Source organism: Anolis carolinensis, chromosome 4, assembly GCF_035594765.1.
Source record: "Anolis carolinensis isolate JA03-04 chromosome 4, rAnoCar3.1.pri, whole genome shotgun sequence".
Taxonomy (NCBI): Eukaryota; Metazoa; Chordata; class Lepidosauria; order Squamata; family Dactyloidae; genus Anolis; species Anolis carolinensis.
In genome coordinates, this window is record NC_085844.1 from 206,967,938 (window position 1) to 206,993,539 (window position 25,602).

The 25,602-nt window shown below is 39.5% G+C and overlaps 1 protein-coding gene across 2 annotated transcripts in view; it reads right to left on the reverse strand.

The window, feature by feature from the left end:
- Positions 1-10,979: 10,979 nt before the first annotated feature.
- st7l (suppression of tumorigenicity 7 like) overlaps positions 10,980-25,602 on the reverse strand; it is a 63,008-nt gene continuing 48,385 nt past the window's right edge. For both annotated transcript variants that reach the window (XR_010005525.1, XM_003220456.4), the window contains one exon: positions 10,980-11,391. Coding sequence is in view for 1 of the 2 variants with exons in the window: in XM_003220456.4 (XP_003220504.1) it covers positions 11,296-11,391 (96 nt within the window). In the remaining variant the exon portion in view is untranslated. The remainder of the gene's footprint in view (positions 11,392-25,602) is intronic.

Consider the following 25,602-nt stretch of genomic DNA (forward strand, 5'->3'; position numbering starts at 1 on the left):
AAACGGTTTGGGACCCACCTACCTTCGTGACTGTATCTCCTACCATAAACCTGCCCGATCTCTTCGATCATCAGGGGAGGCCCTCCTGTCACCACTGCCTATATCTCAGGCCCGCCTTGTGGGAACAAGGGAGAGGGCCTTTTCTGCTGTGGCCCCTCGATTATGGAACTCGCTACCCATTGAGATCAGGCAAGCCCCGCCTTATTAGCCTTTAGGAAAGATTTAAAAACGTGGCTCTTCCGTTGCCCTTTTGGAGAGTAACTGTCATATACTTCTTTTGTTACTCCCCCCAACATCTATCCTCTAGACTGTTCTACTATCCTATGTCTCTGTTCCCCATGGTTTTTATTCTTATCTCTTTCCCACCCCGAGTTTTAACTTAGTGTTCATGCGGCCCGCCCATGTTATATTGCTTTTCTGATCTCGTGTTGTACTGTACATTATTATTTATTGTATTTTAATTGTGTTATGATATGTTGTTTTTATATTTTGTTACATTGTATTGTTCTGGGCACGGCCCCATGTAAGCCGCCCTGAGTCCCCGTTGGGGAGATGGTGGCGGGGTATAAATAAAGTTTTATTATTATTATTATTATTATTATTATTATTATTATTATTATTGACACAACGATGTTGTATGACACAGCAAACAAGATAGATATGCTGGATGATTATTATTATTATTATTATTATTATTATTATTATTATTATTATTATTATTATTATTATGTGAGCCAACTGGTTTTTTCCAACCAAAATAGTTGCTTATTAGAGTTGGGGTGTTATAGCTGTTGCTGTGTGCCTTCAAATTATCCAAGACAACCCCCTCCTGTGAGAGTTAAACATCCCTGACTCTCCATTCCCCCAGCTCACAAAATCAGGTAAGGGTGCTCAGGTATTATAACTAGTTTTCTAAAGGTTGCATCCTGTAACAATTGCATTCATTTTTATCATATTCCATTGATGCATGAATAACTCAGCTTTTACTTCAACAAAAAGTTTGACATTACATTCTGCTAGGAATTCTGCTTCACGGATGGAACAGTCATGCGTTCCCAGCTCAAGGAAGGTTAGCCACATACAATGTGAAAGGATGGCCGCTGGTCTGGCCCCCTGGGGACAATTTATGGGGCCATTTGAACTAATATTTGTCTAGCCTGCCACGACCTGTGTGGGAGAGGTTTTTTTAGACATGGCCTTCAAGTGCATTATTACTGCACAGAAGAGAGGCCAGGCTTAGCCAGCCAACAGCAGCCGGAGGCGGTGAGTGATGGGGGGAAAGTGCGGGGAGGGGAATTGTTGCCTTAGGATCTTGGCTGATGATTCAAGGCAGGGGAATGTGACAGTCACCAGGCTGTTGTGTAACTGCTGAGTGCCTGCAGCAAGACTGAAAGGAAGAACCAGAGCATTCAATGCAGGTAAAAAGTCATCAAGCTCCTGGAAAGTGCATTTGTACTTAACGTGTCAACTGGGAATAGGGTCAGATCAGCCAGAATGATGTACTTCTTCTATATGGTTAACTTGAGGTATCCCGTCTATTAAGAGCCTAAGAGAGAAGGTTGGCATGAACCTCATACCACACACAGAGAAAGATATTTTCACAGCAGAGATTGTTCAAAGATGGCCTACCATTCTAAGAGTTTATGGGTATACGAATGCATGAGAATTCTTTGAGATGCAAATGAATTCATGTGGACTCCATATGAATGTGAGACCTTTAGCAATTTCATGAGGAAGTACAATTAAAATTAGGGTTTGGACTGGTTATGGTGCCACCTGTTTGGAGGAGGGCAACATAATAATGGTGCCAAGTGTGGCTCGCCTAATGCAAAACTGTAAATGGGAAAAGATGTGGAATGGCTGGAGAGGGGATGGATTTTATTTTAGTCTAGTACACTTGTAGCATTAACGAAGAGTGTGTTAGGCATTTCTAACTAAAAGCAGTATCCATAGCAACATCAGGGGACAAGAAGGATTTATTTCTTTTCACTCTGTCGAGGTAAATTGTGGGTTGCATCCCCACTGCAAGCCCATTAATGAAGCGATTCTGAGCTCCCTGGTTTTTTGAGAAAGTGTGAGAGAGAAATAAAACGTGAATGTTAAAGTACCTACAGTTAAAAACACTGAATATCTCCAGATTGAGGCAATTGGTATCAAAATGGCAAATGTAATTTAAGGTAAGTAAATGTAAATGATTCTCACATGATGGGAAAATATAGTAACTTCAGATACATGCCACTAGAGATTCTGCAGTGGGAGTGTCTGATTTAAGATTGTGGTGTAAAGCCTAAGAAAAACACTGTAACCGTATACAGATGCTGTGTGTGAGAGCGATTCTGTATTTGGGATTATCAGGAAAGGGATAAAACCAACAATACCATAACCCTATCTACACATTTGTGGTATGACCACAATTGGAATGTATGGTTCTGGTCACTGTATCTCAAAAGTATCTTGTAGAATTTCAAATGGTGCAGAAAGAGGAAACCAAAAGTCATTATAAGGTTGAAGTAAATCTAAAATGATTGCAATAGCCAGAGCAGTTTAGGAGAAAATGCAAAAGAGTTGAGCATGAAAGTGGTGTTTAAAGTTATCCAGAGTAGAGAAACAGTAAATAGGCCTCCATACATACTAGAGGCCAGGAAGTGGATTATGAGACCACCACCAAAGTAAGATACCACCAGACAACAGTGTGGATTGAAATATGGGGCAACTTTTATTGTCCCTGGATGTAGTAAACTTTACATTTCCAGGGCAGTGGTCCACGCCTTAGTGACATCCAGGTTGGATTACTGCAACACACTACGTGGGGCTGCCTTTAAAGACGGCTTGGAAACTACAACTGGTGCAAAGCTGAGCAGCCAGGTTGCTAACTGGAGCTAATTATTGGGAGCGGACGACACCCCTATTAAAACAGCTCCACTGTTTGCCGATATGGTTCCAGTCCCAATTCAAAGAACAGGTTATCACCTATAAAGCTCTAAACAGTTCAGGCCCTGCCTATCTTCGCAACCACATCCCCCCATGTACCTGCATGAGCATTAAGATCTGCTGGGGAGGCCCTTCTCGTGGTCCTGCCACCGTCACAAGCACGGTTGGTGGGGACGAGGACCTTCTCGGTGGTGGCTCCCCAGCTTTTGGAACGCCCTCCCCAGGGAGATTAGGCACGTTCCTACCCTGTCCTCCTTCTGGATGTTTAGACAAGCCTTTTAGAATTTCTAGCCCAATGGTCTGCAATTATGATACAGCACAGCACTTTCATCCCATTCCCTTGTACAACTTGCAGTATCCCTTTCCTTTCTTCTTGTTTGCAGTTGGCCATATCTTTATGACAGTTAACACTATAGGTTATTGGGCGCTGTTTTGAGTTGAAATAGTTGTTTTATATACTAGTGGTTTTATTTTGTATTGTACTGTGTGTTTATTTTATGCGTTGTTCTAGGCACCTTGTGCCATATGTAAGTTGCCCTGAGTCCCTTTGGGGAGATGGAGGCAGAGTACAAAAATAAAGTTATTATTATTAGTATTAGTATGTCTCCACATGGTCCACTCCACTTGCACTGTACCAGTGTTCTTTGTACCAGAGCTAGGAAACATGACAAATACCAGTAGATTTCTCATATGCAGTTGGCAGTGTGGGAACAGGCTGCTGGATGAAGTAGAGCTGATGCAGTACAGTCTTTCTCATGCTCTTCTGATGTAGACCAAGAATGAGGAAATTTGAGATTTGTCAAACATTATTTGGAAAAGAAAAGGAAGTGGATAAATTGTTGGCAATGTTGGGCTGCTAAACAAAGCAAAACAAATGTGTACTACTAGTGCATTCTCTGAGCTTTAAAGCTACGATGGGGGTGGCCCTCCAGTTTCTGCGGCCATGCTGTCCTGAGCAGCATAGGCAAAGGAAGAAACATCACAAGCTGCAATCCAATATCTAGGAATCTAAAGATTTCCCATCTCAATGTTATTTAAGATCCAGCATTTTTAAGAAGCAAGAAATGCTTATGCTCAGTTAATACAACCATTTCTTCACTCATTATTAATTATATTGTAGTCTGTTTTTTTTAAATTACTTACACGCTCTATGCAATGTTTTTACTGACTGTTATGTTTAAATTTATAGTTTTTTCTCATTTGGATTTTTTACTATAATAAGTATGTTATCGTTATTTTATACTCTTTGATATTAAGTGATGTCATTGGGGCATTGAATGTTTGCCGTTTTATATGTATGTTAACTACCCTAATTCCCTCTAGGGAGAGAGGGAGGTCTAGAAATAAAGTTTATTATTATTATTATTATTATTATTATTATTATTATTATTATTATTATTATTATTTTATGATATTCATATTTATTGTTGATGTATTTGATCTGTTGTATGTATGATTTTAAGATGTTGTAAGCCGGTTTGGATTATTATTATTGACACAAACACACAGTATGGCACAGCAAACAAGATATATATGCTGGATTTATTATTATTATTATTATTGTTATTATTATTATTCCAATAACATCATTCTATACCTAAAGATGTCAACTTTTAAAAGTGTCAGATTCCTATAAAAATGTAAAATACGGCCTCCATGTTATACTTTTGGAACACCATCCAATTCATTAAACAGCTTATTCTGTTTCCTGCAGCAAACTCTGTACACATGCTCAGAAATCTAAAATTTAATTCAAGCAGATTAATACAAGTGCTTTAATAACATGTTTCATTGGAATGCATCACTAAAATCTTCACCAATCATACAACGGATTAGCTACTTACTTGTATTTTGGATGTTGGTTTTTACTGGAACACCAAGATCTGCAGCTCACATAAACATGGAGCTGTAAAGGGAAACTTCGAATCTAGTCAGAGAAGGGGGAAATGCATCATAGAGCTTTTAATCAGAAGCCCCCTCCAACTACGCAGCAAGAGATTTCATATGGCGAAGACAGCTCACACTCTCCTACTCCCAGATCCAGCAATTTAAAATAGGTTTAGCATAATGGACAGTTAATATACCCATTGATTCTGCCTTTGAAAAAATGCTGAGGAACATCACAGATTAATATCTCAAGAAGCATACTCAAGACAAGTCATAGACCTAATGTAAAACACGAATAGAATTAGGATCCGGTTGGAATGTTCTTCCCCTCCAACTCAAGGTTTCAAAAACCAACATTTCTGAAACTCTGCAGTGAGAATTCAAGATCTCCTGGCTATATTGATACAATCCCCAATGGACAGAGTAAAGTCCAAGATGTGTTTCTGGAATCTCCACCCAATCAGAATCACAGCACTGTTCTTACTAGAATACCCATATTGTGATTGTTTGTATCCTGCCTGAAAGATTACAATGCAAACAATTTATACCTCAAAAAACTTTAATCAAGGTTGATGTGCAAAGCTGGAGTTTGCTTGTGTGTATGTATGTGCTTCCAAGTCATCTGTCAACTTGTGGTGACCCCATTAATTTCATAGGATTTTCTAAGGAAGGGATCCTCAAAGCTGGTTTGTCAGATCCTTCCTCTGAAATATAGCACACTGTTTGGGGTATTCATTGGTGACCTTCCTTAGCATCCAGGATCAACCACCATTTAGGCCTCTTAATTCTCAACTGCATATAAAACCCAGACACTCAATCTATTTGCAAATACAGTCATTACTTTTACTCCCATGACACATTATCAGATCTTAGAATGCAATCTTACTATCATCTAAATTATGGATAATTTTCATTTATGTTCATGGAAACTCATAAAATGCCTTATCAATGGAGGACACTACACATTTGATGTTTTCCGACTTTGACTCTTGAAGGCTTGCTGTATGTCTCCCTCCTTTTCATCTCTTGATGAGAGTGAGGGAGACATACAGTATATTCTTTCAGCTTGCTCTAGATTCAACAATGGCTTCTTAAATTAAGAATAATCTTTGAGCTAAGCACATATGTAATAAGGAGAGACAAATAAGTTCAGCTACCACTACAGAATTACAACACTGGAGAACAATTTGCTGCATTCCTTCAAAGGCCTGCATGAACCCAATCTCCTAAATAAGTACCAGACACCAAGTGCTCCGTAAGCAAACAGAGCCCCTGAAGTGCATAAATGAAATAAGTAAAAAGCTTCACATTACATATAAACCAGCCGTTTGCACCTTGTTATTAATGGTCTTGACTGTGACCTCTGAACCTAGCCTTGCTTGGAGTCACGAATCCACAAGTTTTGGCACCTTTGCAATTATTCCTAAATGCAGAAGAAGAATAAATAAAACTATCCAGCTTTAGATTAGATTCAATAAAACAGAATTTAGTTTCAAGCCTAGCTACATTAGGAACTTCATGAATGTCATCCACAAATGGTCTGCTGTCTCAAAATATTATAAATACTATCTACATGGCCTTGTTTCTTTGATAGCCAATATATTTTAATGGAGATTGGATTCAGTATCTCAGGTGACATTTTGGTATTGATGCAGCAGAACCATTTCTTTAGGAAGGGTAAGAGAAACTAGTACAAGGGAGATCTTCACATTAACCCAATCTTTTTTTTAAACTCATATTGAAGCCATTGAACAAGAACCCTTTCCCATGGTACTTGATAATTCCAATATCATGCAAAAGAAGTCCAGATCATAGGAGTCATGCCACAAGACCAACAGACAAAATATTTTAGTTGGAATGCCATGAGTATAATGACATGTTGGAGAAGGGGAACATAGTAACCAATCCTGAAGTTTTCTCTATGAAGTCAGATGTGATGATCCACAGATAGAGGAACTTTCCATACTTCCATTTTTATGGACAGATAGATCCAAAACCTGTTGAGATTTAGGTTCACAGAGGTTTGGAGCTTTGCAAAGTTGGGACAGGTGGAGGCAGATTTAAGGTCAGCCCTGGGAGGCTTATGAATATTGATAGATGGTTATTGAGGAAGGATATTGAGGATGATCCTACTAAAGTTCTGGAAAGAAATGGCAAGGGTGGTGGAAATCACTTTCCTATGGGGTGATGGCTAGTGAACTCCATGGTTTACTAGGGAGAAAGTGATAAAACAGGTGAAATGGAAGCTAAAGCATTAAGAATGGAAAACTTAGAACAAATCTGGTTGAATATGGAAGCTTTATTCCATAGCAATAGCCCATTGGAAGCTTTGTTCTATAGCAATAGCAGCAGCAAAGAATTCAAACTTCTCGGCCAATATTGTGTGCTCGAGTTATCCAGAACAGGCACCTCATGGGATCAGTGGCCTTCTACACTCCACCACAGCAGAATGAAGATCACCCACAGTAAATAATTTTCATGTCTCTTTGCAGAAAAAAAACCCTCAGATCCATTCTTGGATGCTGTTGCTGCTACATATAAATTGGATTCTTGCTTTTCCCATGTTACTGGATATGTTTACAATTATGAAGCCTGAGATGTGTGGAGAGTTGGAAAGTTTAGTCACCACATGCATGATGAACCCCTGCACTTCCCAATTTATAGGAACAGCCAGAGGAAATCTGACCAAATGGGTTAAGAATGGTGAATGCCTTACTGTGGCAAAGCAGGTTCTGGGCTGTCTAAGGGGGACTCTGGTGATGCCTTTATTCAAAAGCTCACCCTGAACCTACAATATTGTATAACCATCAGCTAGTATTTATTTTATTTTTCTGGAGATCATATGGCACCCTTCCAGTTTTGGAAGATTATCTAGCTTCAATCTTACTTCAGGCTTATTTAGGGGACAGAGGTGGCTTTAATCCCTGGGAACTGGACAGGAGGAGTATGTTCCTTAAGGTTCTCCTTGATCTCTCAGAGGCATTTTAATACCATCAACCATATTTTTCTGAGTTGTCTCTCTTAGGTCTGAGGTGCATCTCTCATGCTACTTAACACAGACATGAAACCACAGGTCAAGAGTTTTGGGATTTAGTATCAACTAGTAGGGAAATGGTTACAGTACTAAACCAGTCACTATCATTGGTAATGGACTGAATGAGAGAAAACAAATTGAAGCAGAATCCAAGCAATTCAGAGGTGTTCTTGATCAGTCAAAAGATAGATCAAGGAAGAGAGATCATCTGCGCTGGATGGGATAACACTCTCCCCTGAAATCCCAGGTCTGCAACTAGCATTTTTTGAGTCTGTCAGCAACCTAGATGTCTGTCTAGGTTTTGGCAGGAATCAGGAGTGTGTGTGCACAATTAAAACTAGTGTGCCAGCTGCATCCAGTCTTGGAGATGTGAAATCTGGCTACAGTAACATACACGAGTATTGGAACTCGTGACTATAGAACTAATTTCAGAAGGATTTTGCAAGCATTCTCTGGAAAGGATGATCTGTCCCTTCCTAGGCACCTTACCAATTGAAGAGGGAAAGGTGTCTGAAAATGAAACCCACATTCAATGCATCCCACGTTTTAAAAAGTTTAGTCAATAGGAGGAATGCTGGCAGTCCAGCAACATCTGGAAGGCTCTCATTATTCCATGTCTTAGAATAGCTATTAGATTATTTCAAGTCTAAGCAATGAAATGAGCCAGTCCTTCTGTTCAAGCTCAAATACTCATATTGAAGTAGGCATTGCTTAGAAACTGCCAGTTGGTGGCTGCTACCTGAAACGCATAATAGTAAAAGACTTGTCAAATGCTGAAGTTTGCTATTCAGATTCAAAAAATTTTAAATATCAAAGAAGATGAAATGTAAATTTTAAAACTAATAAATCCAAAATGGATCTGACTCCATTTATAGAATATTTATCAAAAAGGCTTAACAAGTTGGTTATTATGAACTCATATGCTCTAAGCACAGTATTCAACTTGTAACAAATGCATTACAAAAGCGCTTAAAGAGATAGCCGAGGTAATGTTGGACCGGCTCCTACTTTCAATATGGCAAAAGGTTTTACAAGGGAAATAGAAGAAAATGTATATAACCAACAAACATAGTATGTATATATATTTATCTGATATGTATATACAGTGCTATTTTTTCTCATGGGAACCACCTAGGCTAAGAATTGCTGACAGCGTTAGACCTTTCAGAACATTGCCAGCTCTACGTACACCACAACCCCAGCCCATTCTAGTACATTCATGTCTGAGAGGAGACAGTGAAAGAAACCAGCTCTAGGGAATGATACATGGGAGGCTGTAGTTCATTTATAACCCCACACATATGCTGGAAAAGGTTCAACTTTAAAAAGCATTATATCGCTTACCTTATGGGCCCCTGTGGATGGTGAAGTGAAATTGCATGAGCACAACATGACTATTAATCATCACAGTGATACCAGCGTGAGAAACAGCACTTGTGGCTTATGTTCATTTGGAAGAAAACTTTGAGAGCTACCTCCTGGTAGCTAAATAGTTCCAGCAATTTGTATCTTTCCCTTTCCAGTGTTGTCATAAATGAATGCAAATTTAAGAACAGATGGGGTGATAGGTGATAAAGTTGTCATAGGAGAAAGATATCCAGAATTGAGAAAAGCATGAAATAAAATTAAAAATGGGCTTGGGGTATTGAGCTGATTTCAACTGTCTGATACTAATTTACAGAATATAAAACCAATGTATAGGCAAATTTTTATATAAACACATCTGGAATGTAATTGTCAAGTAATTTTCTAGAAAGTGGTACAAACACATGTATCAAGATTAATAGCTAGCCTCTATGCATGCACAGAATGATCCTTTGTGAAGATGGTTCTAACTGTTTCTTGATTGAATGCAGGAAGTATATATCTTTGGCTGAAGCGCCTCTTAGATGACCATACTTGAAGTTAAGAAATACATGTGTTATCCAAAGCTTCACTGCTATCATTCCGAAAATTTGGTCCCTTATGCTTTTCCCCACATAGTTGTTGTTCTGAAGGAAATCAAAAGGAGTAAGGTGTAAAACACGAACTGTGTAAATGATTCTACAAGGCCAAAGGCCAAAGCAAACTATCAGTTTTGCTCTCTGCAATTCAAAGAAATTCTTCCCAAGGCATCAGTCTCTATCAAGTGCGAGGAACAGTTAAACAATTCCAGAAACAGCTGCAAGTACAAGTGACAAAGTCCACTTATTAAACTCATGATTTATGTTTCAATGAATGGTAAATGTGGAGGGAAACACATTAACTCATTTAATCTCTGGTTGGACAAGTGCAGCCATGGGCTTTTTAGTAACAGCACAATGCTGTAAGAGACATGTAAGCAGACAATGATAACTGAACGACCATGTCTTGTGATAAATTTATATCCTCTACTATCTTGAAGACTGAAGTAGAATTATGGAGCCCATATAACACTAATTCTGCTAAGCTTCCAAGATTAGTGTGTGGTGTCCATATTTGGAAAAGCATAAAACCGGGCTATTTCAGAATGTGGTTTCAATTTAGCAGTTGTACCTCGGGGGGGGGGGGGGTATGGTCAAGATACCTGCAATGAGCTCCTTGCCTCAAGGGGCATCATCACTATCATAGCTGCATGTTCACTTGCCCTCTCATTTTAAGTTGTGGTAAGCATGTTCCAAAACCTGGAATGTCACACAGCTTTCTAGCTTTCTAGTATTGTTGTGACAGTCCTGGGGTGCTTTTTTGGCTTTTGGGAAATAGGTTTTTTGATAATGCAAAGTTTTGCCTGAAAAGAAGTCCCCAAACTTCAGTGTGTGTGTGCTGGAGACTTTGGTGTCAGCAGAAATCCGTATGGATACACTTAGAACCCCAAATGATTGCATATGGCTGACAGTCTGCATGATCCCCATCCCTACTTTACACCAATCTGCACAATTGGCCCCAAATGGGAAGGAAAAGCTACACAAATGCTGCTGTTATTTTCTTTTATTGCTGTGACTGATCATTTGCTTAGGGAGGAAAAAACCAGATGAGCAGCCAAGAAAATGAATTGTCTCAGCAATGTGTGGCATTGGCAGGTGTTCAATGTTGCCAGCCCTGCAAGTTACATTTGTTTTTGGCTGTTAAACATTTAAGTCCCTTTGCAATTAAGAAGGAAATTTCAAACTCACAATTTACCAGATTTATTGCTTTCTGGAATTTCTTAAAGAGAAAGCAGCAGCCTCAAGTCGTACAACTAATGTTCGAGTAAGCACAACACTTCCCTGACACACACTATTGTGTGTTTGTTAAGTTATACAGGTTCTAAGGCTTAACAAGAGGTACAGCAATTTTTTAATCACCAGCAATAGGATGTAAAACAAAACTCAGCCCTGGAGTTTGCAGTAATTCACGTCCTTAGCCCCAAGTCTTTTTGCATGAGAAAGGGCGCTGATGATACAGGAGTTTCTGAGAACATGACCCACGCACTGAATTCCAGTCATTCAAATTTGAGACAGCTGATGCCAAAGGCCAGCAGGCATGAGGCGCTCAATCTTCTCCATCATGAAGCTCAAAGGTGACAAAAGAGTTCCAAAAAACTGAAAGAAAAGAGAAAGCTACAATAAAGCTTAATGCTGCACATGGCCTAAATATATTTGACTAGCCTCCAAATTGAATACCAGGAAACATTTCTCTACAGGTTACTGATATAACTCAATTTCACAATGAATATGTGTTTTTTAAAAATCCAACAAAAATTGTGGCTCAGTCAGCAGAGTAAAATATATAAAGTATTTCCCTTTATTTTTTATTTACATAAATGCATAGATGCAAACAATTTTGGACTTTTAAGAATACTAGCTTTTATCCATCTTTTTCTTATTCAATTCAGTGAGTTGAAGGCCTTCTTTATTACACAAATTTATTAATTAGTGTGCTTCTTTATTTTTATTTTTTTTGTTTTCATTGTAAATATATGCAGGGACATCACACTGGCAACGAAGGTCCGCATAGTCAACGCAATGATATTCCCCATAGTAACCTATGGATGCGAGAGCTGGACCATAAGGAAGGCTGAACGAAGGAAGATAAGATGCTTTTGAACTCTGGTGCTGGAGGAAAATCCTGAGAGTGCCTTGGACCGCAAGAAGATCCAGTCAGTCCATCCTCCAGGAAATAATGCCCGGCTGCTCACTGGAGGGAAGGATATTAGAGGCAAAGCTGAAGTATTTTGGCCACATCATGAGGAGACAGGAAAGCTTGGGAAAAAATCACGATGCTGGGGAAAATGGAAGGAAAAAGGAAGAGAGGCCGACCAAGGGCAAGATGGATCGGCGGTATTCTTGAAGTGACTGGGTTGACCTTGAAGGAACTGGGGGCGGTGACGGCTGACAGGGAGCTCTGGCGTGGACTGGTCCATGAGGTCACGAAGAGTCGGAGAAGACTAAACGACTAAGCAGCAGCATATGCAGGGAACATGACACAGGAAGGAGTATAGAAATAATGTTTCCAAGCTATTGACAATACAGTACTGTATTTACTCAATTAATTCTCCATCTTTGGCTCAAGTTTGCAAGAGGAAACCTACCATCTTTAGACTCTGGTAATCTTGTTTAAACCTATATTATTTTACACCCACACTATTTTACACAATAGAACATTTTTTGTAACTGCCATTAGTAATAATGAGAACCATTTAACATTTGCAGTATAAGGAAATTATAGTTAGCTAAAATATGAAATAATATATCAGTCATGTCAATGCATTTACACCTAATCAAACAGCATCCCCATTTGTCTTGAATTTGAAGACGTAATCAACTTCACATTCCAATACTACAGTAATAATGCTTTTCATTGGAGGGTAGTAGAGTCCCAGTTATCCAAGATAAAGGGGCAGGCACAATCTCAGATAACCAAACTGCTCAGATAAACCAACAATCTGGTTTAGGGAAGCGCCCTGTGATCGCTACTGCCTAGCAACGCTTGCGGGGTGCTTCCCAAGGGGCGAGGGCTAGCCAAGGGACATCTCCCCAGATCTCCCTCAGCCAGGCCCTTGCTGGAGGAAATTCTTTCCTCCAGCAAGGGCCTGGCCGAAGGAGATCCGGGGAGATGTCCCTCGGCGTGCCCTCGCCCCTTGGGAAGTACCCCACGAGCGCTGCTGCCTAGCAGCGATCGCGGGGCGCTTCCAGAGCACTTCCTCCTCCCTCTTCCTCTCCTTCTCTCGAGCTCCCTTTGCTCAAGAGAAGGAGAGGGAGGGGCGCCCCCTGCGGTGCCTCGGATAATATGGAGGCTCGGTTAACCGGGACTCTACTGTATGTGAATGTGCAGAGACAAAAGGAAACCTTTTATTGCTTTATTACATTTTGAATGTGTTATTTTCATGTTAGAGCATTGGATTCAGTTTGTGTGAGACTATTTGAAATGGTTTAAACATAGAACATTATTCATTAAATATTTCTAAGCAATACACATTCTCTCATAGATAATCAAAAGTTTCATCTGTATACAAAACAGAGATGTTCAGCAGCTGTGTAATAATCTAATCCTTTGGTGTCACCTAATGCATCTGAACACCACAGTATAGAGATTTATTCCTATTTTTTTTTTAAATCATACACCTATTATAATGTTATTGCTGGGATTCATGGACTTATTTATCCTGTTACTGTAGTTCTAAAGGTACTCATAGATCTGCAATAACATACAATAACCCTGAAGTCTAAGCAATGATAGGACAACAACTTGGTACAAAGCTGTCTGCTGAATACAAACCATAACTCTAAAATTCTGCCTAAAACAGGCATGCACTACCTGCAGGCCTTGGCCATTCCCTGCATAACTCACTAAACTGGAGATATCTTCATCACTTTTCACCTACATCAGTGGTTCTCAACCTGTGGGTCCCCAGGTGTTTTGGCCTACAACTTCCAGAAATTCCAGCCAGTTTACCTGCTGTTAGGATTTCTGGGAGTTGAAAATCAAAACATCTGGGGACCCACAGATTGAGAACCACTGACCTACATAAAGATTGTTGGGAGATAGGAAAGGATTTCATCTCCACCACCACCACTACCACCACCCTTCCAATAACCTTGTCTTAACATACTGTAAAAAGTTAAGACACAATTAAAGACCGATCTCTTCTGGCAGGCCTACACAATCAATTCTAAACTATGAATTCTAAATTTGCTTCTATTAGTATTGTGCTTTAATATTTTTACTATGTTTTTTATGGTATTGTGCTTTATTTGGGTATTTTAACTGTGCTGTATCCCACCTCTAGCTGTGAGGAGAGGGTGGGTAACAAATTATCAAGATCATGATGCCATTTAAGACTTTAGTTTAAAACCAGGAAAGGCAGTCCCCAAGTTATAAACATAGGATTTACAAACAACTCATAGCTACAAATGGGGGTGAGACAACAGGAAGTCAGGGAAATCTACCCCTAGGAAGGGAAATTCACTCCAGGAAGAGTAATCATGAAGAAAAGGTTCCTTCACTGAAGCTGTAATACCAATCATTGTTTCCACAACAAGCCAACATTTTCAAAATCCAATTATCACAGGGACAAAAAAAATGAGGTGACAGGGGCACAAACAACAAAACAAACACCACAGGGGTGTTAACCCTTCACCTCTACAGAGCAACAGGTACTAGCTGCATATGATTCTAATGCTCAGTCCTTATTATCACTCTTGCTGTTCTATTCTGGACCAACTGAAGCATCCAAATCATTTCCAAACCTAGTTTCATATATAAAAACACTGCAGTGATTCACACAAGAGGCTACCAGAGCTTGGATAATTGCCTCTCCCGATAGGACTATTGCTGGTACATTAGATCAGCCTAAGGCTGATAAAAAAGTATTCTCTACCATTGTGTCTCCTGTTACAATGCTGAATCTGAGAGAATGGAATGAAGCAAAAACATCTGAAGAATGGAGCAAAGCAAAAAACAGTGAAACATTTGCATTGTAAGGACTTAACAAACATCTCTTTAGAGCTCTAGCAGCTAAAAAATAGCTACACCACCACAGTGCCTTCACTATGAAGTAGATTTTTTTGTATTTCTGAATACTAAAATCTCAACATCAACGAAGCCCTTCATTAGATGGCTACAGTAAAAGATGCTGCTAATCACCACATAGACCAGTGGTTCTCAACCTGTGGTCCCCCAGGTGTTTTGGCCTGCTGCTGCTCAGTCGCCCAGTCGATTCCGACTCTTCATGACCTCATGGACCAGTCCATGAGGTTTTGGCCTACAACTCCCAGAAATCCCAGCCAGTTCATCAGCTGTTAGGATTTCTGGGAGTTGAAGGCTAAAACATCTGGGGACCCACAGGTTGAGAACCACTGACATAGACAGACAATAATGAAACAACTACACCTTCAAACAGGTTTTATAAACCCTTTCATGATGGGCCAAAAACCTTGAAATAATGTATAGATCTCAGGGAACCCCTGTATAAGAAATATTATATCTACATTATATAAAATTATTATATTTATACTATATTTTTCAGGTTTTCTGTTTTATAATCATGAGCTCTCATAGAAACCCTGGCAATCTCTTGCAGAACCTTAGAGCACTAGGGAGCTTTGGCTGAGAAATTCTCCCTTAATGGGTTTTTAGAGAATGTTTATGAGGCTTACTTACAGAATCTACACTATTTTTTTAAAAAAAAATACAAAACATCTGGGTCCTAGCTTTAATTATTTGCACATCTGAAATTACAGTGCAAACTCTTTTTTGCTCTCCCCGATTTCTTTTCTGTATTGAATTTTCTTAAAATTACTAGAAATAAGGCTGCAGATCAAAGATATGGCACAGTGTAGAAAATTACCAGCTAAACTGTTTCTTTCACATTGTTCACAATACAGCTAGTCCTGCTAGATCAGATGTAAGAGGGGATCATCTGAAGGACTCTGCCATATGAAAACAGAAAGACTGAAGTCATCAGATGGAGCATTTTCCTTATATCATGCTTGAATCAACCGCAATATAACTTGTAATGTAACATAAGATGGAGGCAGAGGAGAGAAAAATAAGAACTCATATGAGTGATATGATTGATGCTACATGTACACTTCTTTTTTCTAATTTATTCCCTTTTGGACAAAGAAATATAAAATTACAATCTCGCCAGTTTATTTCTCATCAGGTTGAACAACAATGCAAACAAGAGTAATCCTAATTCCCACTGTGACATTAAACATTTCTGGAAAATGGGACCTAGAATCTATAAATCTTTTCAGCTGTAACAAAACCTAACTGAGATCCCGGTGCTCCAAAGGACTAAATGGAAAACTTCCATTCACTTCAATTTAGGAGCCATGTGCCAATACTGAACTTTTGCTGTTGGCATAGTCCATTGTGTGTACACTACAGCTATTAAAAGATTCGCTGTGGTTTTTGGCATCTCAACAAGTTTTTGCAGTTTGGCAAGAATCTTGTCTGGCAATTTGATTATAGAGGAAACAAATGAAATATTATCCAGTGAAAATACATAAGCAAATGTTATTCTGTTAAATAAAAGATATTAACATATAGTTTTTAAAGTAAGTACAGAAATAACAATCTGGATTGGACCACCGAGAACATCTAATATCTTGTCTTTGCAATACACATAAAACATAAGGCCTGTTGCTTAACAACCGTACAAAGTTCAAGCCTGAACCAAATATTAAAAGCAGGGAGTAGAGAAGTTGTACAATATTTCAACCAATATTATTACCTATCGACGTTCACACCTGAAATAAATTACCTTTGAACTCATATTAAAGAGACTCATAAGTTTGCTAAAGGATACAGAAGTATGGAAAATCCATGTATATCAACTGCACTCTTAGAAAAACAGTGGAACAGAAGTATCATAAGTAAATAAAAACCATCCCATTTAGTTAACTAGTCCTGGTTTATTTTACCATCTAACTGTAAAAACAAAATACCTAAGCTTTGTCTTTCTTGAAATATGAATACAATCTATCTAAAATCCAGGCTAAACAATATGTGATCTAAACTAAATAAATCTGATTTAAAGGGATTACAAGGCATCGTTTGAAAATAATAGGAAGAAAAGTAATTTTATAAGCTAGGTTAATACTTCGTTTGCTTTAGAGATTAAAAATGCCAGACTTGGGCTAAAAACGAACAGGCTTTTACTTCTAGAAGCATTGAGAACTGTAGTCATTTCAGTCTACTAAAAGAAGGCTGACCATGTCACTTACAATTAACAATGACTTTGGGGTATAGGTCAAAATGCTTGTTTAAATCTACAAAGCTCTTAACATGCTCCAGAGACCAACCCCTCTTTTGTGCCACCCTATACATTTTAAAGAGAACATGCCAAGCTTGCCCAGCCTGGGCAAGCAGAGAGGTGTGCAGTGGGTAGCTTCTAACTAGAATCATAGAGTTGGAAGAGACCTCATGGGCCATCCAATCCAACCAGCTGCCAAGAAGCAGGAAAATCACATTTAAAGCATCCCCAAGAGATGGCCATCCAGCCTGTTTAAAAGCTTCCAAGAAGGAGCCTCCAACACAATGGGGTAGTTCCACTGCTGAACAGCTTTCACAGTTAGGAAGTTACTTCTAATGTTCAGGTGGAATCTCCTTTCCTGTAGTCTGAAGCCGTTGTTTCACGTCCTAGTCTCCAGGGCAGCAGAAAACAAGCTAGCTCCCTCATGTCTCCTCTCAGCCTTCTCTTATGCAGGCTAAACATGCCCAGCTCTTTAAGATGCTCTTCATAGGGCTTGTTCTCCAGACCCTTGATCATTCTAGTCTGGACACATTCCAACTTGTCAACATCTGTCTTTAATTGTGGTGCCCAGAATTGGACACAGTACTCGAGGTGTGGTCTGACTAAGGCGGAATAGAGGGGGAGCATGACTTCCCTGGATCTAGATATTATACTATTTATGCAGGCCAAAATCTCTATTGGCTTTTTTTGATGCCGCATTGCATTGTAGGCTGATGTTTAACTTGTTGTCCACAAGGACTCCAAGATCTTTTTCACACGTACTGCTGTTGAGCCAGATATTCCCCATTCTGTATCTCTGCATTTCATTTTTTCTACCTAAGTGAAGTATCTTGCATTTGTCCCTGTTGAACTTCATTTTGTTATTTTCATCTCTCTAATCTGTTAAGATAGTTTTGGATTCTGCTCCTGTCTTCTGGAGTATTAGCTATCCCTCCCAATTTGGTGTCGTCTGCAAAATGTGATGATCATGCCTTCTAGCCCTTCATCTAAGTCATTAATAAAGATGTTGAACAGGACTGGGCCCAGGACGGAACCCTGCGGCACTCCACTCGTGACTTCTTTCAAGGTTGAAGAGATCTACGAATTAGTCTCCTGTTTTTAACACCGTATCCTGCTTGTCGATTTTAATGATTGTTTTTATTGATGTTGATGTTTTTTACTGGGATAATTGTTTTATTGCTTTGTTACTGTTTTGTTTGTTTTATTGGGCCTGGCCCCATGTAAGCCGCCCCGAGTCCCTTCGGGGAGATGAGGCGGGGTATAAAAATAAAGTTATTATTATTATTATTATTATTATTATTATTATTATTATTATTATTATTATTATTAAGAGGAAGCATTCGGGTTCATTCACTAAGCCAATTACAAATCCACCTAAACATAGTTTTGCCTAGCCCATATTGGACTAGTTTGTTTGCCAGAAGGTCATGGGGGACCTTGTCGAAGGTCTTACTGAAATCCAGATATGCTACATCCACAGCGTTCTCTGTATCTACCCAGTTTGTAACTCTATCAGAAGAGATCACATTAGTCTAGCATGACTTGCTTTTGATAAATCCATATTTACTATTAGCAACTAACGCATTCCTTTCTAAGTGTTTGCAGACCACCTCCTTAATGATATTTTCCAGAATCTTTCCTGGTATCAACGTGAGGCTGATCGGACGGTAATTGTTTTGAGTCGTCCTTTTTCCCTTTTTGAAGATAGGCACCACATTTGCTCTCCTCCAATCTGGGACTGGGACTTCTCCCGTTCTCTAAGAACTCACAAAGATTATTTCCAGTGGTTCCAAAATGACTTTCAATGCTCTTGGATGTAGTTCATCTGGCCCTGAGGACCTGAATTCGTTTAGAGTGACCAGGTATTTCTGGACAACTTGTTTCTCTATTTGGGGTTGGATTTCCCCTAATCCTTCATTCACTCCATGTTGCTGAGGTTGAAGATGGCTTTTTGTGAAAAGACTGAGGCAAAGAAGGCATTAAGTAGTTCTGCCCTTTCCCTATCCCATCAAATTACCTATCCCATCAAATTATCTTCTCCTCGCAGAGACCCTATCACCTCCTTGTTCTTTTTTCTACCGACGTAAGCAAAGAAGCCCTTTTTATTGTTTTTAATGTCTCTGGCAAGCTTGAGCTCGTTTTGTGTTTTAGCCTTGCAAACCTTTTCCCTACAGAAGTTGGTTAATCGTTTGAATTCTTCTTTGGTGATTTCTCCTTTTCCACATCTTGTGAGTCTTAGCCCAGTTAGAAGTTCTTTGGACATCCATTCTGGCTTCTTTGCACTTATCTTATTTTTTCTCTTTGTTGGCGCCGTTTGCAATTGTGCCTTGAGTATTTCACTCTTGAAAAACTCCCATCCACCCTTAACTCCCTTGTCTTTTAGTATTGGTGTCCACGGAATGCTGCTCAGTAATTCCTTCATTTTTCGCAAGTCAGCTCTCCTAAAGTCCAGAATGCAGGTTTGATTTGTCTCAGTTTCGGCCTTCCTTTGTATCGCAAACTGCAGGAGAACATGGTTACTTGCCCCTAAGTATCCAACTATTTCAACTGCATTGATCAGGTCCTTCGCATTTGTTAGGATAAGATCGAGAATAGCCGATCCCCTTGTTGCCTCTTCTACCTTCTGTACCATAAAACTGTCTGCAAGGCAAGAGAAGAATTTGTTGGACATTGTACTCTTGGCCGAGTTTGTTTTTTAGGAAATATCGGGATAGTTGAAATTGCCCATGACTACTATATCCCTTCTTTGTGCCTGTTCGGTCAACTGTTGACAGATGGCTTCCATCATATTTAGAACCTGAATACCTTTCTGAAAAATATGCCTGTTTGGACAGCTATTCAATAACCTAAATGTAATTTCATTTGAGTGGGGAAGAGAGCAAATATTTCCACTGTTGCACTGTTGTCCATGCCCCCAGAAGGCAGTACAGTAGAAAGTAAACAAAATAATTAAACAGCACATTAACTGGACTACTAGAAGAATACCATGTAAGTTAGAGGAAGTAGATGAGAATAGTTGTATTTGAAACAATGAATCCCTACTATCTTTGTAAAAAAAATTTAAGACTATAGGTGAAATATATGGAAAACTATTCCAGTGTCAAACAGAGATTAAATTGTAACATGGTGTCAGCCTGTTTAAGACAACACAGAAATATGATTGTTAAACAAGACACAAATGTTGGCCTGTTCTCTGTTCCAGCCAACAACTGCCTCTCTCAAGAATACTTTATTCCATTTCCTTCTACCAAAATGCATTGCATCCTCCTTTTCTCAAAACAGTCTGTCTACATTCCCATGCGGCTGATTCTGGGGCTGCCAATCTGGTTTTCTTTTATTTGCAAACTTCCCCAGTCTCCTGTACACTATCCTATTGCACATAGGTAATTGTGACAAGATATACAACAGCATTCAAGCTGAAGCACCAGAATCAGCCAAAGTGACATGTTTGTGTTCAAGTAATACCTGTTTATCATTTCATTTTATTTTAAACTGTTGTGTGATGTGAAGTTTTAGCTGTATTGATTTTAACATTTGTTAAGTTGCCATCAGCCCCAAACTGGAGGGGAAATGGAGAACAGCCAGTCCCCAAGATGCAGACATTCAACTTACATCTGATTTATAGTTTAGAACGGGGGTGAGATAACAAGAAATGAGAGAAATCTACCCTTGAGATGGGAAATTCACTCCTGAAAGAATTATCATGGGAAAAGTTGCCTCCACTGAAGCGTTTTCACCAATCATTTCCACAACAAGCCATTTTTTTTTCAAAATCCAATTATCACAGGAGAAGAAAGTGAGGTGAAATCTTCTGAACAGGGGCACAGACAATAAAACAAATGTCACAGGAGTGTTAACCCTTCTCTATGCTATCCAAAACAGTGTGTGCGTGTGTATATACATATACAGTGGAACCTTGACATTTTGAGTTAAGAGCTGTTCACTGGCCCAGGTTTCGCTTTAACATACAAGGACTCTTTTTGTGTTAAAAGAGAGTGTGAGAGGGAGCCCTAGCGCAAGAGCACAGGACTTTATGGCTTCAGGGGAGGAGCCTGCGTGCCTCATGCTCTTGTCCACTTTGGGTTAGTTGACTTTGTGTGGTTTTTATTCCTGGTATGTTTGGCTTCATGAAGAGAGAGTGGGGGGGGGGGGGGGGGGCGGAGAGCAAGAGAGGGAGGGACATAGGCTGGAATGAGTACAGTATGAAGAAAATTATGTTTCTGCCTCTTCACTTTGTGCTTCCTTGCCACAACTTTGTGTTTCTGTCATTTTAAAGTTGATCTTTCTTTATTGTTGCAAGTGAATGTGCAGGTTTTGCCTAGCTGTTACACTGCTCAACACACATTTTGTTGTCTCAAATGCACTTCCTTGTCACAACTTTGTGCTTCTACCATTTTAAAGTTTATCTTTCTTTCTTTATTGTTCCATGTGAACGTATTTTTATACATTATTTATTATTTATAAAGTACATTTTCTTATTTTAAAACACATAACAAAAATGGGGGGAGGGGAGTTCTGGCGGCCAGAATGGATTAATAACATTTCAAGGGAAAATTCACTTTAAGATAAGAGTATTTTGAGTTAAGAGCTCAGTCACAGAATAAATTAAAGTCTTAAGTCAAGGTATCAATGTACATACCCTATTTCCCCTAAAATAAGACATCCTCAGAAAATAAGACCTAGTAGAGGTTTTGCTGAATTGCTAAATATAAAGCCTCCCCTGAAAGTAAGACCTAGCAAAGTTTTTGTTTGGAAACATGCCCGCCGAACAGAACACCAGAGAATGCAGGATCGGTAAATGTACGTACCATAAAGTGTTGTACATGGAAATATTGGTAGTAACAAGAAATTCTTGATAGGATTCACAGTTTGTCTGGTTATGCTGGTTTATGATGACAACTACTGTACAGTATATAATAAATGTTCATTTTTTTGTTCAACAATAAATGTGAATTCTTCTTCATGGAAAAATAAGACATCCCCTGAAAATAAGACCTAGAGCATCTTTGGGAGCAAAAATTAATATAAGACACTGTCTTATTTTCGGGGAAACACAGTACATACATACATTTGGCTAGAACTACACTTTTAAAATGTACCTGTTCCAACTCCCATACAAATTCAACTTAAGAACAAACCTACAGAACCTATCTTGTCTGAAACTTAGGGACTGCCTGTATTGCAATTAACATAATTTAACAATGCTGAGAGAGTCACATTAAAACCATTCTTCAGTATATGCAAATGTTCAAGGAAAAAATTCAGCATTCATCTTCTGGACACACCCATTAAATTTAATGTGCCAAAAGTGCCAATTAAAACCACAAGCTTAGATTGCATTGGCCTACAATCTTATATCCTGTTGTGGCTCAGCCATCATGGCCCAGGTTTCATCGAGAGTTAGAGTTAGAAACAGATGAGGCAATGGATTCCGAGGGCATTCCTGCTTCAGTTCTGGGCCCCATGGCCTTGCAGGTGCCGGATATTGTGGAATCACAGGGTCTGCTAATTGACGAACATTCCAAAGTCTCTCCAGTGTTACCCATACCAGATGGTAGACTTGGGGGAGAATGGAACTTTTAATCGGAGAGATTTTGTTACAAAAGATAGAAGCAGGAAACATGGGGTGAGAAGAAGTCAAAGACTTGCTCTCAAATGGGATAATGATTAAATTTCCCATGAGAACTTTGTGGGTCCTGTACTCCCTAATTCTGGCAGACTTGGGATTCTGTTAAAAGTACTCCTCACTCTATTCTGATTGCGGTGTCAACTTTGCCTTTCCATGGAAGAGGTTCCAGTTTCCAGATCCTGCCTTGACTCCTGAATCCGTGCCGAGTTCCCAATTCCAGGCAAGCCGCGTCGAGCCGCGACTCCCGAGTAGACCTTGCCTTGTTACCGCGACTTCCTTGTTCCTGAATTGAGATTGACTCTGCTTTGTTTACCTTGCTTTGTTGACTTTGCTACAGAATTTTTCAAGTGGATTTGCAGTGCTTTGTTTCTACTATTGTTTCTACTATTACTTCATTTACAAACTTTGATTTCTAAGGGAAGCTATCGCGCTTCACTTGTGGATTACAAATTGGACATTGATAAACTCTTTCTGAATTGCAATAGACTATATATTATGGACTATTTCTTACTCTGACTGTTCCACCTTAAATGCGCATAGATATATATTTATATTCTGCTTCACTAAACAGTTTGTGTGTTTTATTGGCTCCTGCTCACGCAGTCTTGGGGTGCAACATATCAATTTATTTAGGATTCAGTCACATTTAACTCAGTGGGGCTTAATTCTGAGTAGGAATGTACAGGCTAGTACTCTTAGCATTACTGCATTTATGCAAAAATCTTTGGAAATTTCTAGTTGTGGAAAATAATTCTTAGGTTAAACATATTGAGAAAGAACTGGATGTAATTATTTGAACATTACACAATGACTCCAAAGAGTGGGGTTTGATTGTCTACTTGACTATAGAAACTCTCTTAACTTCAAAGAGAAGCAAAGGCAACCCTCCCCCCTCTTGAACACAACTATGAAAACCCCAGGAGAGGGTTATGTCATGGACACCATAAGTCAGAAATGACTTGAAGGCACACAACACCAACAACCAACACGTTGAACAGTTGATACACATATGCATATCAGGCATGGGCAAACGTTTTTGTCTTGGGATCGCATTGCCAGGCCAGGAGGGGGGGGGGGGCGAGGCACATGCTGGGTGGGGTGGGCCTGAGAAGGGATCTAGGAGAGGGTGGGGCCAGGAGGGGGCAGGGCAGCGACTGCGTTGTCCTCAGGTTGTCCTCCTAGCATAAGGACGGAGTTGCTCACACTATCCTTATGCCGGGAGGAAGGCGGGACACGTGGTGACTATCCCGATCCTTTTCCCTGATCCCCAGATCTCTCTCACCATCCTCCTCCCCCGATCCTCTTGGCATTATGCCAGGAGGAGGATGAGACCCGTTAAGAATGCTCTGAAGGGCTCTTGGCCACCATATGCCTTCTTCGAGCCATCCTCCCGGGATAAAGATGGGGCCGTTTGCACCGTCCTTATGTCGTGAGGAGGTCGAGACACACGATGGCTGAGATTTATATCTCATGAAGAGCACAATATTAGTTTTCTTTTTATTTCTAGCTCCACAAAGAATACCTGAAGCAGAGCCTGCAACATATATCATCATAACAAAAAGAATTTAGAAATACATTGTCGCTTACCAGAAGAAGGGTTACCAAAACTGGAGAAATACCCGGGAACCAGTTGTAAACGGCTACATTACCTCTAGTTCCATGACGGAACCTATTCCAGCCAACAACCAGCTACTCAGGATCTGCATTAACATCGAATCTGTTTCCCTTGCTTTTGAATTTACTCTCGTCATACTGAATTTACTTCTGTTATATTGAATTTTTGGAGATACCTTACATCTTTGACACCATCAGCACAGGAGTTGGAACACCTATAAAACTTTTACCACATTTGGTTGATTACCCAGACCGTTTGATTCTAATCCTGTGTTTAACTCAGTGGAGTCCAGAGGAAATCCTTTCAGGACTGCAGAGATACTTAGTCGGTTTGGCTCTAATCCATGTTTAAGCCAGTTGAGTCCATAGGAAATCCTTCCAGGACTACAGAGACTTATATCTTTTTGTTTGGTTTAATATATTCAGTAAGATACTTTTTCGATGTTTACCCCATATGATATCATAGGACTTGGCATTGATTTAGTGAACGTAAAATGTATATGGTGCTCTAATATACATATTGTGTATATCGTATGTTTTGAACCATTATTGTTCTTTATATATCTTGTCACCGTGTTCTTATGCCAGGAGGACAGGGAAAATGAGGAGGGCCTGAGGTAAGTACCCAGGGTGACACATCAGGCCCCCGGGCCGTAGTTTGCCCATGCCTGCTATATATTGATGCATCAAAGACATACTGTAATCTGTTCCTGATGCAAATACACGCCTTACGTTTTAAACAAAATAGAGAATATATTACAATGTTGATTTTGTAAACCAGTGGTTCTCAACCTGTGGGTCCCCAGCCAGTTTACCAGCTGTTAGGATTTCTAGGAGTTGAAGGCCAAAACATCTGGGGACCCACAGGTTGAGAACCACTGTTTTAAACCATGTTCATTTTGAAATGTAGAATTGTTTTAAATATGAGAACAACAAATGGTATACGGTAGCAGCAAATAATCCATACATTTGCTGCCCTCCCTACAAAAGTGGGAGGCAGTAAATAATCCAAAAATAATCAAATCTGTTAAGGTTTACCCTGCAAATGTGGTACAGTAGTTTATTTAACATTAAATCACTGTGATGTGCATTTATGCTACCAGTACAACAAAATGATTCTACACAAACCCAAGTGCAACATTTCCCAATGAGGGACTCCAAATTTCAGAATTAAAATACCAGTATGATGATAAAGGCTAAAACAGAAGGTTGTTTGGATGGATGTTTGATCTCATCTCACAATAACCATAGCAAGCCAAAACAACAGTTTACATATATCAGTATCTATTCTTGTCAGAAAATAGACCA